We start from the raw sequence: 16,018 nt of genomic DNA, 5'->3' as shown, positions 1-16,018 counted from the left end.
ACTATCCATTGATGAAAATCAGGAACTTACTGGGAGTGCTTCTCAAGGTGGTTTGGAAGCAGTATTGACATACGACTTGTGGTCTGGCTGTTGTTATGATTGTTGCGTTACGTTGTTTACATTTTATTTCTATTCTGGCTTAGAAGTGGCGTTAGAAATCTATTAGAGCCAACAGCAGGGCTTCAAGCCTGAGGAGAAGCGTCTAACAGGACTCCAGTCCTCGGCTGTGCGTGGGTTCACTGGTTTGAACCCTTAGAAAAGCGCAGTCCCTGGAAGTTGTGCTGGTTGTGTCCTAGTCAGAACGACTCGGAGCAGATGACAGCTGCCTGCGGGCTCCTGGGCTGTTTTGCGCCCGTGAGCTGCCCGTGGGTCTTGCTTCAGCATCCACTCGGTGACAAGACGCTTCGTACTTTCCATTGTTTCCCGGTATTAGCAGCGCGTCAGCTCTGCGGGTCCGCGGGCGGAGGGCAGAGCCCGCAGCACACGCGCCAGGGGCACGGCCGATACTGTTCGCTCAAAGCATACATGGGATGTCACACACGGAATGCTGGAACTGGAAGGGACCCACGAGGGTCGTGGAGTCCAACTCTTAGAATCATTGATCATCAAGAAGCATCGACTACAACATGTCCCACCCAGCAGTGCCCGCCCCGCCGCCCCGGGTGCTCGGGGCGCAGACCGGGAGCGCTCCAGGAGCAGCAGCCGCTCCAGGGCGCCGGGCCGGGGGTCGTGCGCCCCGGGATTCCCTCCGGGAATGACGTCCTGGCTGCGCCGCGGCGAGTTTTCCATGTATGGACACATAATTGGATACACTGCCATCCCGATTCCACGCCGCCTCTCGCCGCCCTGCTCCCGATTCCGATTCCGCTCCCGCCCCGCCCTGGCTGGGAGCTGCGCGCGCGGGGAGGGCGGAGCCGCTTCCCGCTCCCTCCCCTTCTCCCTCTCGCCCGTCCGTCCGTCCGTCTGTCCGTCCCGGGGCGCCGGCGTGTCTGGGCAGAGCCGCGGGCAGCGCAGCGCCGAAGGAGCCGCGATGGTGAGCGCAGGGCTCGGCGGGGCCGGGGCGGCAGCGGGAGCGCGGCTGTTCCGTTCCCCCCGCGGTGCCGGGAAGGGGCCGCGACAGCGCCCCGTGTCCCGCTGCTGGCCGGGGGGCGGTTGTGTAACCGCGCCGGCCTGTGATGTGCGGGGCCGGACCGGGTCGGTGCCCTCGGAGCCGGGTCAGTTCCTCAGCCGCGTCCCGAGCCCGCCCGTCCCGCCGCGGGGCGCGGGCAGGGCCGGCGCCGCCTGCGGAGCACCGGCCGCGTCTGCAGCCCTCTCCCGTCGCTCGGGGCATAGCGATGTTTCGGACGTTTGTGTTCTGAAGCGGGAGGGACCCGTGGGACGGGAACGAGGCGTGGTGGAACAACAGGTGACGGCTCTACGGGTTAGAGGTCGGTCCCGGAGGGGGCTGTGCGGGAACACCCGCGCCCCCCGCCCGAGCCGGCGTGTCCTCCTTCCTGTGCTCGGGCACCGGTGCCACTTCGGCCCCGGGGGGAACACACACGTGTGCGGCAGATGCGGCTCGCGGAGTATCCCGGGAATTCCGGCACCGCCGGGGTTGTGCGCGGCCGGGGGGATAAGGGGATGCGATATCACTGAAACACATGAGTGCCAGACTGAGGGAAAACTGAGGTTAGATAGATAAACCTGGTTTGTCGTTTGTACTTGCCTTCTGGTGATTGATAATGGCGTTCATCCTAAAGTAATCCAAGTAACGATTATGTCTACCTGTTACACAAGAACCTGCAGTAAGTAGTGAGAAATCCAATGTGGTAATAAAGTAGGCTAAAATCCGTAACTTTAAAATAAGGAATTTATTTAAACCTGTTCTAAATCAGAATACTAAAGATCAGAGAGTTCAGGTATTTAGAAAACTTTTGCAGTATTCCTACTAAAGCTTAACTAAGGTTAAATTTTGAAAACTGACCAGCCTAGTTCTTGTGTATCCAGAGCTTCACCTCCAATACCTTCTCAGTGGTGCCTCTCCTATTTGCCATTGCCCGTGCTTTGTCTTCCTGAGACAAGTACAGTTGTGCCAGGTTACACCTGTGTGGAACACAAGTCTTTGCTTTAAATAAAGTATCACAGAAGTTAGGAAGCTAAAATGGCTGTTTAATTCAGGGATAGTGATACCAGCAGCTCTTATGAACCTGCTTTTGGTGAGGAGCTTTGAGTAAGGTACATGTATTCCCTTAAATTGATTGTTTCTCTAGGTGGTTCAGATCAACTCTTTAGCCATAACCTTTGCTTCTCAGTACTTGCTGGGTCACAGACACCTGTGGCACTTAAGGACTCCTTGGTAGAGGTTGTGTCATTGCCCAGACTGCTGACATGTTAAATGGGCTTGGAAGGCTTTGGGGCAGGTGATTCAGTGATGTCCACCTGTTACCATTAATACCTTAAGATCAGCCAGTTGATCTACTCTATTAATTGCTTTTTAATGAAAGGTTTTAATCAAAGTACAGTTCTTCTCAATGCATGTAACTAATTGATGACATCATAGTCTGTGAGTTTTACTTTATCAAAATAAGAGAACTGGTTTCTTCCACAAGATACCCTTTTCAGGGAGGTGTTGAGACAGTTATGCTCCAACTTGTAATTTGATACTGAAGTAGTCTTTCACTGTGAGATCTCAAGCTAGTATGAACTGCATTTTTAGATTGTTGGTAAGTAATGAATACAATGAAACCAGAAAAGATTGTTTTTAAAAGTAGTGCTTTAACAAGTAATTATGCCAAAACAATTGTTTAGAAGGTAGTATTTTGTAACTTAGCTGGCAGAGGGGTTGCCTGGCAGGACTTACAATGACTGCTGACGAACATGAATCATGCCACTAATATCCCGAAACTTTATACTCATTCTCTGTGCTGTATTAAAAACCTCACATTATTTCCCTTATTTTTGTCTTAACAATTTTGATGTCTGGAGGGAAAAAGAAGCAGAATGTTATGAGTGTTTTGTGTTCTCTAAATTAAGTCATTTTCTGCCATATCTTCTCTGTGGACCTTAGAGTGACCTTCCCCTGCTCTGACAGGGTCCCCAGTGCAGGGTGCTGAGTTACCATTGACATCATTGCTGTTGCCACTTTGCAGGCAGGCCGGTAGAGCAGAGTGTATAAAGGTGTCTCTGGTCTAAATGTGCCTCTTCTGGTCTCTCTGCCATGGTGCACTGCCCCACCCAGGTCGGCTGCCAAGACTGAACCTCTGTATGACTTAGCAATACATGTGCTCTTTTTTGCTGGTTTATTTTTAATCCACATTAATATCTGTATTGAGCTCACAGCGTGATTTCAGGAAGAGATCTGCAGACATGGAGTTTCGTGGCTTTACGTGACAATACAAGATGGGAATGAGCAACATTGGTGCAAAACTGCATTAAAGCTGACAGTTCTGGCAACTGTTGAAATTTTTCTCTTGAAGTGCATCTATTTTGTTTGTGTTTCAATGCTTTAAATTCAAAATAATAATTAAAACCCTCATAACAGCCTCTAACAGCTTAACTGCAGCTTGTAAGACTTCAAAAATGGATATTATGTGTCAAGTAGTCCCACTCTATTGAAGTATTCTATCCATTATACTTTGGAAACCTCTTGGCAGAAGCTGAAACTTGCTCACAGTGAAACGTAAGATCAACTGAACTTTAAGCAATTTCTATATTATGATGTGAGCTTGAACTTTCATCATGTCCTGGTATAGTTTATGGAGATGCATTGGAGGATCTTGAGTTGCATAGAGAATCTGTACCATGCCACAAAAATGATCTTGTTGCATTGGTGTGACAATGTGATCTTGGACCTTTTATTTAAAATAGCTCTGTGGTCTGCAGGGAAAGATTGCTCCCCCGAGTACTGTCAGCTGGCTTTGGCCCTCTGAAGGATAAAACATTGAATGTCAGTCAGCAAATACACTATTTTCTAAGGCATAAACTGCTACTATATTTATGTAAAGAAAAAGCCAACCACAAAACCAACTAAATGCAACAAGCCACCAGTGATCAACTTTGGCTGCTTTTGCATGATCTCTGTTTTAGAGTACTTCTACTGCAGTTTTGTACCAATTTGTTGGGCAGAGTGAGAAGGGAAGGCTCCAAGAGAAAGCAGGATCAGCAATATGTGGATTAACTCACAAGTTGTTGAGCAAGACAGGGTTATCCAATTTACTTGTGTTAAAAACCCCAAGTGTTTCTATGTTGCCTTTAACCAGCATTTCAATGCTAAGCAATTTTCTGTAACACTGCAGTCAGCGAGAGAATTTTGTCGGTGCATACTTGGTGTCTTCCTGTTTCCACCTCTGTTTCAACAAAGATGGAAAGTTAATTTTTAAAAAGGAACCTTTTTGTAGCAGTTCAACATAGCTTGACATCAGTAGAAGGCAGATATTTATAGCCCCGTCCAGCTGGATGCTGGGGATGTCTGGATTACATGTAGTGCCTCTGAAAGTCTGCGAAAATAAGACTGGATTAGCCTGAGAGGCCTTGCTGGCCTTTAGGATTCGGTCCTAAAATAGCTAATGTGTGATGTGAACTGGGACCTTGTACTATCTTAAGTCTTTTTTGTGCAGAAAAGTCACAGGCAAGACAGTGATGCTTCTCTGTTGGAAGGGTCCTTTTCTGTCTGGTGCTGCCGACTGCAACCTGAAAAACCTTGTTCTCTGCCAAATGTAGAGTATTAGGGAGGGTAAGAGCATATGCTTTGCATTATGTCTAGAGGTGCACTAATGGAAAAATCTTCCAGCTATATGGTATTTCTCTGTGTCTGAAATATAGAATACAACAAAACACAGTAGCATGTTCAGTAGTAAAGGTGGTGATTCATATTTGATGTGTTTTGTTTAGGCTTGTGTTGTGTGCAAGCTTGTCTTTGTTTCTTTCTAGTGTAGACCTTAGAAGGATTTATGGATATATTGTGTAAGTTAGAGCACTTTCTCAAAAGACACTAAAGTATGCAGAATGTTACTCAAATGCATCTGAACAGGTGATTGTGTATGTCTGTACATCTTAAGCATTTTTCTCATAATCTCTTGCCTTCCAGAAATGTTTTTTTCCCTGCCCTCTGTACAGAGCTGGTTGTGAAGGAAATGGGATGACATTGCTGTTAGTGGTTTAACTAAACTATTTGCAGCCACTTTTTCTTATCTTGAAGGGATAACTTGTGCCTGTCTCATGGCCTTGTTCTTAAGCATTGCTGCATATGCAGAATGGGAGTCGTTAAAACAAGCTTTTTAGATCCTTTGTGATAGTGAGCATGGAATGTCAAGGTTTTTCTGAGTTCTCAGTACTCTTAGTAATGTCCTCATCTTGACATGGAAAGTATGTTACCTTGCTTGAAGAACTAAAAAGTTGCATGTGTCTTTTGAGGAGTCTTATTAGCTCCTTTTGTGGTAATTTAAATTAATTGTATTCCATAAATGCCAGTATATTCTCAGTTGTAGGAGTTAGTCTAAAGGTGACATCAATCTAAATGGTCATGCACTGCTCTATCCAAGTTATATTAAAGAATAAAGGTTTTTCTATTCCTAATTTCAGCACAAGGAATTTGAAATGCCTGTGTTTGGATTTGTCTTCTAATGTAGTATGCATGTTTATATTGATAATACTAATGTATAGCTAGATAACATTTAAATAAACATCTTCGGAGCTATAGGAGAATCCTTTATGTTAGTAAAACCTAACTTGGTTGCTGCATCTCATGAAGAAGGGAGCAAAAAGATGAGAGGTGATCTCTCCTCCAGAACTTCTAGCTTTACACTTCCTATGCCAATGACCCTGGGTGATCCTGGCAGCGAGCTTTCTGATGTTCTGAAGAATTCTGACACAGGTCATTGTAGTTCTGTTGATGGAGACCAGTCTGAGGCTGGCCTGCACAAGTTGTCCTACTTTTGCTTACCCTTTGGTTCTGGGTGTTGCCGCAGTAAATGCTTATAAATGACAAATTCATCTGCTTTCCTTTTCAGTTTCTTAAAACACTCATGTAATGCAGTAATTCAGTCTGCTTTTTTTAAGGAAGCTGCTTTCTGGATCTAGAAGGTGCGTGGCTGCTGGAAAGCACTTAGAGCTGTGTTAGAAAGGGATATTGCACCTAATTGAAAGGGAGGTTGTTCTGGGAGTTAACAGTGCAAGACTAGAAGCAGTATAATTGAAGTAGTTTTTGGAACTGGGAGGAGTCTGTGTGTATATGCGTGTGTTACAAAAATAAGGATTTGGAAAATAGTTCAGTTCCTCTTCAAGTACAGAAATCATCAGGCGTAGGTTTGGTAAGACAGGACTGGCGTGCACTGTTGTTAACTTGTTGAATGAAGCCACTTTATTTATACTCTCACCCTGAATATGAGCAACAAAGGTTTACCTCAGCATAAAAGGCTAAACCTCTCAGAGAAAATCATATAAAGATTCTCTTGCCCATTTTCTCATCTGTAGGAGATCATTCACTTCCTCAGTACCTGTTGTCTGTCAGGGACCCTTTCCGGTTGAAGATGGTCACTGGCACATCACTGGTGTTCCTATTAACTCTGATGGAAGTGGTTTTTTTCCTGCTAGTGGATGGAGAAGTATTCCAGGTGTATGGGGTACCTGCTAATTGTTAAAAATACTGCAGCCCAAGGACTCTTAGCTATGGTGTGTTGTTTGGCTTTTACTGTTTCTACTGCATGGGTGTAGAAGTACCTGTAAATATCAGAGACATACGGCAGAAAGTAAACAAGAATTTTCTCCCCATCTTAAGATCAGATCTGACTCTGGGGAGTTATCCAGATGTTCATGTCACCTCCTCCTTAGGGCTCTTGCGCAGCCTCAGCCTCCTGGGGGAGCTTGGGTGTGAGGAGCTGTATTTTAGTCAGACCTTCCTGGGCTCAGTTCTCTCTTTTCCATCTCCTACTCCCTTCCCTCACATTCCTGAGATGCCAATTACTGTCCTGCCCAGGAAGTACAGCTGTCGCTCCTCTCCTGACTCATCCTCATTTTCTAGCTTTCCTCCCTCACCTCTTGAAAAATGTGAATACCCTCTGGGTAGACCAGGTGTGCAGTCAAGTCCTGGCAGTGCATGGCATCCGTTCTCTCTGCTTGATTAAGTCATTACTGTGCTGGGAAAAGGTGTCTTTAGTCTAAAGCTTTCCCACACACTGAACCTTACAGGTGTTTTCTGCCTAATCTATTAAATATGCTTCATGTAAGTGAAGGCTTTGGGGTTTGATGGCATCATGTACAGCAGCAGGTACCTTTAACCCTAAGATTATTTGATGTAGGTAGCCTAGGAAGAAAGGTATGGTCAAGGCTCTTTTTCTAAAGAATTAGTGGTGTTTAATTGATGTCAAAACCACTTGCGAATTGAATTGATAAACTGTAAAGTGTATCTCCAGAAAGAAATTCCGAATTGAAGTTTTTCTACTTGAAACTGAAAATGCTTTTTTAAATATGTGAGAGCTGAGAAGGAAAGCATTGTTAGGAATTGCAGCATGAGTCAGAGTTATCAGAAGTGATGCTTAATGGGAAGCCTACTTACAAGGTGCAAAGTGCAAAGAATTACCTACTAACATTACTTGCTAAATTCAGCAACTAAATGTGAACTTGAAACCTAAAGCCAGACATTAGCAGATCTCGAACATCCTTCATGATCAGCACTGTTCTGCAAGGGTCAAAAAGGACTGCAAAGTAAGTCTGGTGCTCTGCTCTCCTGTCATCTGGGTGATTTTTTTCAGCTGCCAGAAATGTCTGGTGAAAGCCGCTTCTGGCTGTCAGGGGAACAGTACAATGGCTTTGGGATTGGAGCGATGAGATGTGTCTTTCTTTAGCCTCCTTCGTCAGAAAAAGGGGACATAAATGGTTTATGCAAAAGCACGTGCTTCTAGAAGCTATTTTCATGCTTTCTTCAGCAATCTGAAGTCTAAATGAGAGGTTTTTGTTGGCATCCTTCAAACTGGACTGGCAATCTCATAGTGAGTCGCTGCACTTGTCCTCGTAACAGGAAATGTGGGACTTTTTTTCCTTGCCAGCTCAGAACCACTCACTGAATCACTGTCATCAGCTGAGCCTGAGTTCGTAACCACTTCTTGGTCAGCCTTGTCTAATTTAAGTGTTGAAGTCATACTTGAGTCTGAACAGTGCCTCCCGATACCCTTTATAAAACAAAGGAAATGTTTTCAACACAAAGAGAGATTTAAAACCTCTCTTGTTTGTGTCTTATGAAATATGCTGTCTGATCTTGCACCTAGGACAGTCTTCTGCTTTCAGTCTGACATTCCACGGTATTTGTGAGGCTTTAAATTCTAGGCAGCTTACCAGTGCTGTTATCTTTTGCAGTGATTGATGTCTTTTCCTGTGCTTTGAGTTGGATGTTGCTAATAGCAGAAATACAGAAAGATGGAAACTGGGACCTCTTGTCAGTGATGTATTTGCAGTGCCAAGCAGTAGTCAAGAGCTTGTCTCATCTTGTTTTTTTTTTTTTTGTTTGTTTTTTTTACTGCCTTGAAGGATACAAGTCTGCACAAATGCCTAAGAGCTTCCAAATTTGCTTTTGCAATAACTTTTAACCCTGTGTTATTCTCAACTTCGTGAAGAAGTGCATGGATACAAAGTGTATTGGAATTTCTTTTAACAAATGCTGCCAACACATTTGAAGTCCTTGGGGTTGTGACCCCTGTGCACTCTGACAGTTCATTTGGTATGAGCTACTGCTCTGAGGGGTTAATAGGAAGATTCCAAGGGCAAAAGTTTACCTAGATATTGTGGTTCTTCTGGCACATACTAGCATGAACATCATCTGACCACCTGGGGTTTGGACTATCCTAATGCAGATGTTTTGGTATAAGAACTGGAAAATACTTCATTTGCTAAGTGGAAACAATGCTCTTAAGGCATATTGAAAGAGTACTTCTACTAAACCTAATCTTAAAAGCCATTTCATGAGACTCAAAAGCAAGTGCATACTTTTGAGGGTTTTTTTTCCCTTTCAGTATTTGAGAAGTGTTTGATTTGCTTATTTACCAGTCACAAAAGAATTTGTTTTCCTGTACTGGTTGGTCCCCAACTGTATTCAGTACATACCTAAAGAAAGGGAAATGTGGTAATGTATTTATCACAGTAACTGAAAAGTCATACTTATGCCACAGATATACTTAAATTAAATGAGGAATTTAAAATTTGTTGAGATTCATTTCAGAAGGGATATAAAGCTACAAACCCACCCATTCTTGCTTTCAGAGGTATTAGCTGTCTACGTAGTCTGAATTAGTAATAAATTCTATAGTATCTTCTGGTAAGGCCTATGAAACATGGATTTTGTGACATTATTTCTGCTATCTAAGTATAGATCATGTTTTTGAAGAAATTAGTGATAGGATGCAAACATCTAGGAAAAAAATTATTAGTCAAAGGAATCCATTGTTATATTAGGTCCTTGGATCATAGTTAGTTCTCAGGTTTTTTGTTGATTCTTGATAGTACAGTTTTTATGAAAGCAAGTTAAACTGACACACTACTCCTGTCAGGAAACTTTTGATATCTTTCCTACCACAATTTGAATTAAAAATTTGGATACTATGAAAACTGGTGTATTGCAAAGCATGATTTTGTTACATATGGCTTCTGTACCACATGTAATATCCTGCTGTTGTGTACTAACTTAATTAGTTTCTGAATTGCCTTAATCAATGAAAACAAATATTTTGCTGCACCAATAAAAATATAGTAGTTCCCCTAATAACAGAATTACTTCAGCTAGTTTTTTTTTCTCCACTTTAAAACTGTGCCTTATGCACAGTCATGTTTACACAGTGTGATGCTGTGTTGTTGGTAGTCTCCAAAGCCTTTTTCAGTGCTTCCCCTCCAATTTAAGTATACCCTGGGAACTGCTATATTGGTTAGTAATTGCTACATTCAGCAAACCAAAGATTCCTACAAAAAACATTCTGGGCTTCGCAGTGGAAAAGCAAAAATAGCTTCTCAGAGTCGGGCAATTTGGATGTTTTCAGTTTTTGAGGGGATCCTGGCTGGTTTTTTGTGTAACCTGCAAGACTTGAGTAGACTGGAGTGAGGTGCCTTTTTGGAATTATTTGCCCTGGCAGAGGGGGAAGTAGAGGCCTGCTGCTACAGGGGAGCAGCATAAACCTGCTGGGAAACCTATGGCAAAACAGCTAAAAATGCCTAAATCCATCCTGAGCTGTACCCAGACTGCCAGCCATTCCCTGCTCTGCTGTGGCTGTTTGCTCTGCAAAGCATCTCTTCCTGCTTTTTCCTCGTGTAGCTAGGAATTCCTAATGGCAGATATCTGAAGGCCACATTTGCTGGTTGCACTAGTGAGGGGTGGCATTAGCACACAGGGCTTGTATGGAGAGGGACATTTTCCTTCCAGCTGAGTGATGGGACTCAGCAGCTCCTCAGGGCGTGTGTTCAATGTTCTGTACTTAGCAATAGCTGAGGGCAAAGTCCCTGCAGGAACAGTGTTCAAAGGCCCATGCTGTTGGATCCCTGTAGGTTATAGGAATAGATTGCCAGCAAATAGACTTTGCTGTTGGAGTAATTTCTGCAGGTTATGCTGTTTTGTTGTGATTTTTAAAGAAGAATTAGGCTTGACACAAGAGGAAAAAAGTGAACTGGGATGTTTTGTTACAGATGGAGATCCTGTTATGGCACTGTGCATGTCCACGGAGGTCTGATTTGAGATTTGACCTTAAGTGATCAAAAACTTGAGCTCCATTTAAAGCAGAGTTGGGAGTGGGGAGAATGACTTCATTGTAGGAGAGGCCACTGCTTTTGCTGTTTTACTTGTTTTTTGTCTCAGCATTGAGTTGCAACCACAGAATTTGAGGCAGGAGCCATTTTCAGATGAGAAAGAAGACAGGGATAGGTCTTGAGCAGAGCAAGTCAGATTGGAAATGTACCTACAAGTGAAAGAGGACTTGACAGTGCCTGAGTATCCAGTCTCAGAGATAATGTTTAGTACTAAGCAACTTAAATACCTGTAACTGTCACTCTCGTCTCACAGCACTATGTAATATATATCTGTATGGCAATAAAGGACTAGATCCACTGTATTGGAGAAAATAAGAGTTTGCCCAGTTTGATACCTGCTTTAAATAACAAATCAGCACATATTATATGTCATTAAAAAAACTTACATTTTAATTCTACTGAAATGAGTTCTGTTGTGGTTTTAAAAAGTGTATACAGTAATGGAGATTCATCTTCTCACTTGAAACTGCCTACAAACACATAGGACTTACTACAGTCTCCACTAACCTTGACCTCAGTGTCAGGAGTGTGTAGTGAAGTGTGTGAGCCTCTTGAGGGGCCACAAAGTGGTTGAACTTCAGTAGCACATAGAGAATAGATTATTTTACATAGATAGTATTATTTTTAACTGACAGTTTGAATATTGAAAGGAGTACTTAGTTTCCCAGTTCTTAGTGCCAGTTACCCAGCTGACTGCTCCAGAAGCCTTAACGCTGTTTCAGGGCTCTTAATGCCTCAAATACCAGCACACCCAGTCCACAGAGACCTGATCTCAATATGCAGAAATAAGTTCATGACCAGCAGTGGTTTCTTCCTGTCGTTTATTTTGTTTTTATTCTTGGTTCGTTCTAGGAACACTTGAGAGGAAACAGGAGAGCAGTGGCTCCTTATTCCCATATTTGGTATTGTTCTAGACAAAACGAACATCCTTCACTAAAGGAGAGGGGTAATACAGTGTTTCTGGACAATCTGACCTACCTTCAGCCACGACTTAATCCTGGCAGAGTCACACTGAGTCCATTTTCTTTGGAGCTGTGCACAGTGCAGTTTTCTGCATGGAGTGACAGGGATGCTGAGCAGTTTAGCAGCACTAGAGGGGTGCAGTAAGATAAGTGGGACTGAATCTTCACAATACTAAAAGCCTGTATTTACAGTTACAAATCCTTGTTCTCTGGTGGAGCCTCCATTGGCCTACACATTAGTAGTGTTGTATTTTAAATTATAAAAAGAGTTGGAATTAGTGGAGGTTACTGAGTACATTTAGTGAAATGAACGCTCAGTCTTTAACTGCCGATAGTGGAAAAGGAAAGAATGTTTAGAACATCAATTCAGTTGCACCTCATAACTTGCTTCATGATTTTTTTCCTGAGACCTGTGCTTGTAAGGGTTCATGTCTTCTGCACTTCAGTACAGATTTGGGGGTGAGGAGGGAACCCCAAGCCTTAAATCTGCTTTGTTAAGTGGTCGCTAATAAAGCTAATGGATACAGTAATGAATACTATGTATTTCAGAAAAACATTGTAATCACTAGAAATGTAGTCCCTACTTCCTGCTGGGATAGCTGCCTTGCCTGCTTCTGTGCAACTCACCAGGAAAAAGAAAAACTAATGATGGCAGATTTTGATCTTTAGTTTAGAAGTCCTGAGCTTGACATTTTCTTTTTAAGTATTGCAATGCATACTTAAACTTAGGCTAAATAAATGCAGCTGCATGTCAACTGCCTAAAATTAAGCTATTATGGATACAGTCTTGACAGAACTAAAAACTTCCAGTTCTGGATAAGAAAGGAATGTCTGAAATCCACCCAGAGGTTTCAGTGCCATAGGATAAATTTATAGGCTTGAACAATTGTGTTTTTTCTACTCCTGAGTGTTTCTTTTGGTAAAGGAATTTGAGAGCTATTTATTCTGAAAACAGTGTAATGGTGTGAAAGATGACAAGTGCTGAAGCAAATATATTTGAGCTGTACTGACAGTACAGTCTGTACCCTTAAAGTATGGGCAGGTACTTCATAAACCTTTTGCCATCACTGAGGGTTTTCTGAAGGTAGTAGTTTGAATGCAATGGAGAAGCATGTTGTTACCACAATTAATGAATTAGTCATGAGGAGCTATTTAGTGTGACACACCTCGAGAGTGTTCACCTACTAAAATCAGTTTTTCTTTTGTTCAAATAATTTCCTAATGGTACAGCAGGCTGAGGTGTTCTTGCACCTGAAGCCATTAGGTAACTTTTTCACTTGACTTGTCCCACACATGGGGCTGTTCTCCGAGCAGAATACATTTAAAATTAAGCACTCATCAGGCTTACCCTGCCACTATATGGGGGGGTTTTCTTTGTGCCGAGTGTGGCTGGAGTCCAGCCTGGGACAAAGCGAACGGAATTGCTCCCGGCAGTTTGATTGTAACCCACCCATTGTGGTTTATATTGGGCCTCTGATATTCAAGAATGGTTAAACAGCTCGTAACAGTATGGGGGGGAAGAGACTTCGATCATAAATACGAGTAGTAACTTTCTACTGTTCCAGAAGCACTTAAGACGCTGGGGAGTTCTTCCTAGTCTGTGCTTCAGAATGTGTGGGTGGAGAGTCAGTGATTGTGATGTTAATTACCTGTTTGAGGCAGCTATGGTCACGAATTTTACAGCTGAAGCAGACCGTATATTGGAAGACTATCCATTTTTATTTCAAATTACTTTACCTGATGACTACAATCAGATCTTAAAGTTAGAAGTCAGGATTGCTGTGGCAGTTTTTTTTATTTGTTTGTTGGATTTTGTTTGCTTGTTTGTTTTCCTCAGGGCTCTGCAAGTATTTTGTCATTCTGCTCTTTACAGGTGTGGAGTAGTAGGTTAACTATAAAATACTAATCCTGTTACTGTTTGCTCATTGAGACTGCAGGTGTACAAACAGGAAAAGAAAAAACAAAGGGGAAGTTAATATTATCTGATTGCCAAAACAAAGAAGCACCAATTTAGTAGCTAAAATTATGTTCAAGCTGGTAACAGGATACAGTGAACAATGAAGCCACATTCTGTAGCTAATTGTGTCCTTTTAGGGCTTGTTTTGCAATTATACTTGACCAAACGAAACTCTTGAGGGTAGTAGAAATCTACCTCATTTAAATGAACACAATTTTTTTTTTTTTTTTGCATGATACCTCAGTGAGCTGCCTAGTCACTTGGTATTTTTGAAGACTTGGGAGAATACTTAAGAACCAAAACTACCTAGTTTTTTTAAAGGTGGTGTTTTACGTCAGGCAGGTCAGTATTAGAACTACCAGGTGGGAGGAATACCTTTTTTTTTGTTCTATCCATTTGCTACTGTAGCTGTAATAAAACAGTTTTCCCCTTTATTCCTATTCCTATCTTCCAGTCTCTAGTGTGACTATTGAGAACCTCACTGAAGTACCAAAGCTGTGCAGAGCCTTCGTGATCATCCTGGATAATGTTTTCTTCTGGTGCTATTTTATTATGGGCATACAGGGATATGTATCTAACGGGCGTGTTCCTAATACCTGCCACAGATTCAGCTGGGGAGCTTAAATCATCTGCAGTGTGTGAGGGGGCTGGAACCCTCTGCTGGTTTTGACAGATGATATATGCAAACTACATTGTGCCCCCTGTAATGGAAGTATGACGTGGTCCACATAGGCTGAGTGACAGATCCTACTTTCTCAAACAGGAGCAAGAATAAGGGAAATGTATCTAAGGAGGAAGGTGGAATGGTCTATGCTGGCAAGATGGTAGGAGCTTTGTCTGATCCAGACAAGCTGCTTCTGTTTTCAATGTGAAGTTCTACTTTACCTAAGTAATACTCTTCTTTCTGGCTGTTTTATAAGCCTTCAATATTGCTGATGGATTTGGTTCAGCCTAATACCTTCTCTGAGTCTAACCTTGTATATGAAACCTGTGCTTGTCCTCCTTCCTGCTGATCAGCCATGTGACTTCCAAATAATAGGCCTGACTGGTCTTACCTCTCTTCTTCTCCAGTTGTCTTCCTGTCCTTCTACATCTTTACCTTTCAGTAAGCCTTCACAGACGTCTTCTATCTTCAGCTGCAAATCCCAGAGGGCATGCTGCACTTTGTTACGGGCTTCCAGGGTGATTCTGGGACTTAGTCTCTTAAATGTTAAATAACTTAAACATCACATTACATGCTATGCTTTTAGTAGAAGTTCTAAACGGGCTTAACCTTGCTTAGGCAGCATTGTGTGTAAACACTGGATCATTTTTCTAGTCCTTTTTAAAGTGCAGATTTCCATGGCAGTACACACTGAAGGAAACCTGCAATGAAACATGTTGTATAAGGGCAAAGAAGCTCTATTTTGTACTTTGCAGTAAGGTCATGGAGATCAAAGTGGATGTACAGATGTTATTTGTATATTTGTAATTCATGAACCTGGTTATGTGAATAAGTCATGTTATTGTTTAAATGCCTGTATATGACATGTGACTTTAGATTAAAACTTATTTTTTATCTTCCTTGGAGTCCTAACAGTTACTGCTGCCGAGTGTTGGAGAATTTTTAGAAGTGCAATAAAACATACACGCAATTGGTGCATTAGCCCTAAATTGGCAGTACACCACTGAGGATAGATCCCTGGTAGAAATCCATGGAATAGCTGGTGTTAAATATTGTCTGTATACCACAGGCCACAAGTGTGTTTTAGAAGACACAAGAAAGCCTCCGTGATGCTGGCTATTACTGGATAGTTTAAAATGCAGAGCATTTTTGAACCTGCTGTCGACACTGCCTAGAAGCAGTACTACAGCTGCTTTAGAACTGGACTCAACTCTTACTTACATGAAAAATGTTTTGTGGCACCTTTACTCCCTACAAATAGCAAAAATCTCTTTGACACCTCATTTGCAAGGTATGATCCCTTTTGATAGCCCTTCTGCTGAACCAGTGGGCAATTACTGACTCTTGCGTGAGTAAATTACTAGTCTTCTCTCTTTAGAATTTGGGCATTACCTGATGCTCTCCCATGCAAGTGCTATGTAAATCAACCCTTATTAAACATTGAGATTTGACAGGAGCAAACTGCAAAATAAGATAGCTGCAGGCTCTTTCTTACTGTGTTTCATTGGAAACAAAATGATTCTGGCTGCCAGACATTGCACAAGGAATATGCAGAAGCACATCTGCATATCTAATTGTTTGATTCTTTAATGCACAGATTTTAAGAGATGCTTTCATTAACTGGATGAGACATGCTTAGCTGCACCACTTAGTTTTTCATACGGTTGTTCAGATTAA

The 16,018-nt window shown here is 42.4% G+C and overlaps 2 protein-coding genes across 5 annotated transcripts in view; one reads left to right on the top strand and one right to left on the bottom strand.

Moving 5' to 3' along the window:
• FAM81A (family with sequence similarity 81 member A) overlaps positions 1–3,268 on the bottom strand; it is a 26,326-nt gene extending 23,058 nt beyond the window's left edge. Inside the window, exon 1 of the mRNA XM_027881542.1 lies at positions 3,259–3,268. The gene's annotated coding sequence lies outside the window, so the exon portion shown is untranslated. The remainder of the gene's footprint in view (positions 1–3,258) is intronic.
• Positions 927–16,018, top strand: part of MYO1E (myosin IE) — an 81,144-nt gene continuing 66,052 nt past the window's right edge. For 3 of the 4 annotated variants that reach the window (XR_003570992.1, XM_027881538.1, XM_027881540.1), the window contains exon 1: positions 927–1,033. Coding sequence is in view for 2 of the 4 variants with exons in the window: in XM_027881538.1 (XP_027737339.1) it covers positions 1,031–1,033 (3 nt within the window). In the remaining 2 variants the exon portion in view is untranslated. Of the gene's footprint in view, positions 1,034–1,381; positions 1,406–16,018 lie in introns of those variants that run through there. The other variant, XM_027881539.1, reaches the window with a different exon arrangement.

The sequence above is a fragment of the Empidonax traillii genome, unplaced genomic scaffold, assembly GCF_003031625.1.
Source record: "Empidonax traillii isolate 1590-97213 ecotype Southwest subspecies unplaced genomic scaffold, ASM303162v1 scaffold90:size2128546, whole genome shotgun sequence".
Classification (NCBI taxonomy): domain Eukaryota; kingdom Metazoa; phylum Chordata; class Aves; order Passeriformes; family Tyrannidae; genus Empidonax; species Empidonax traillii.
This window is presented reverse-complemented; position numbering and strand designations above follow the sequence as displayed.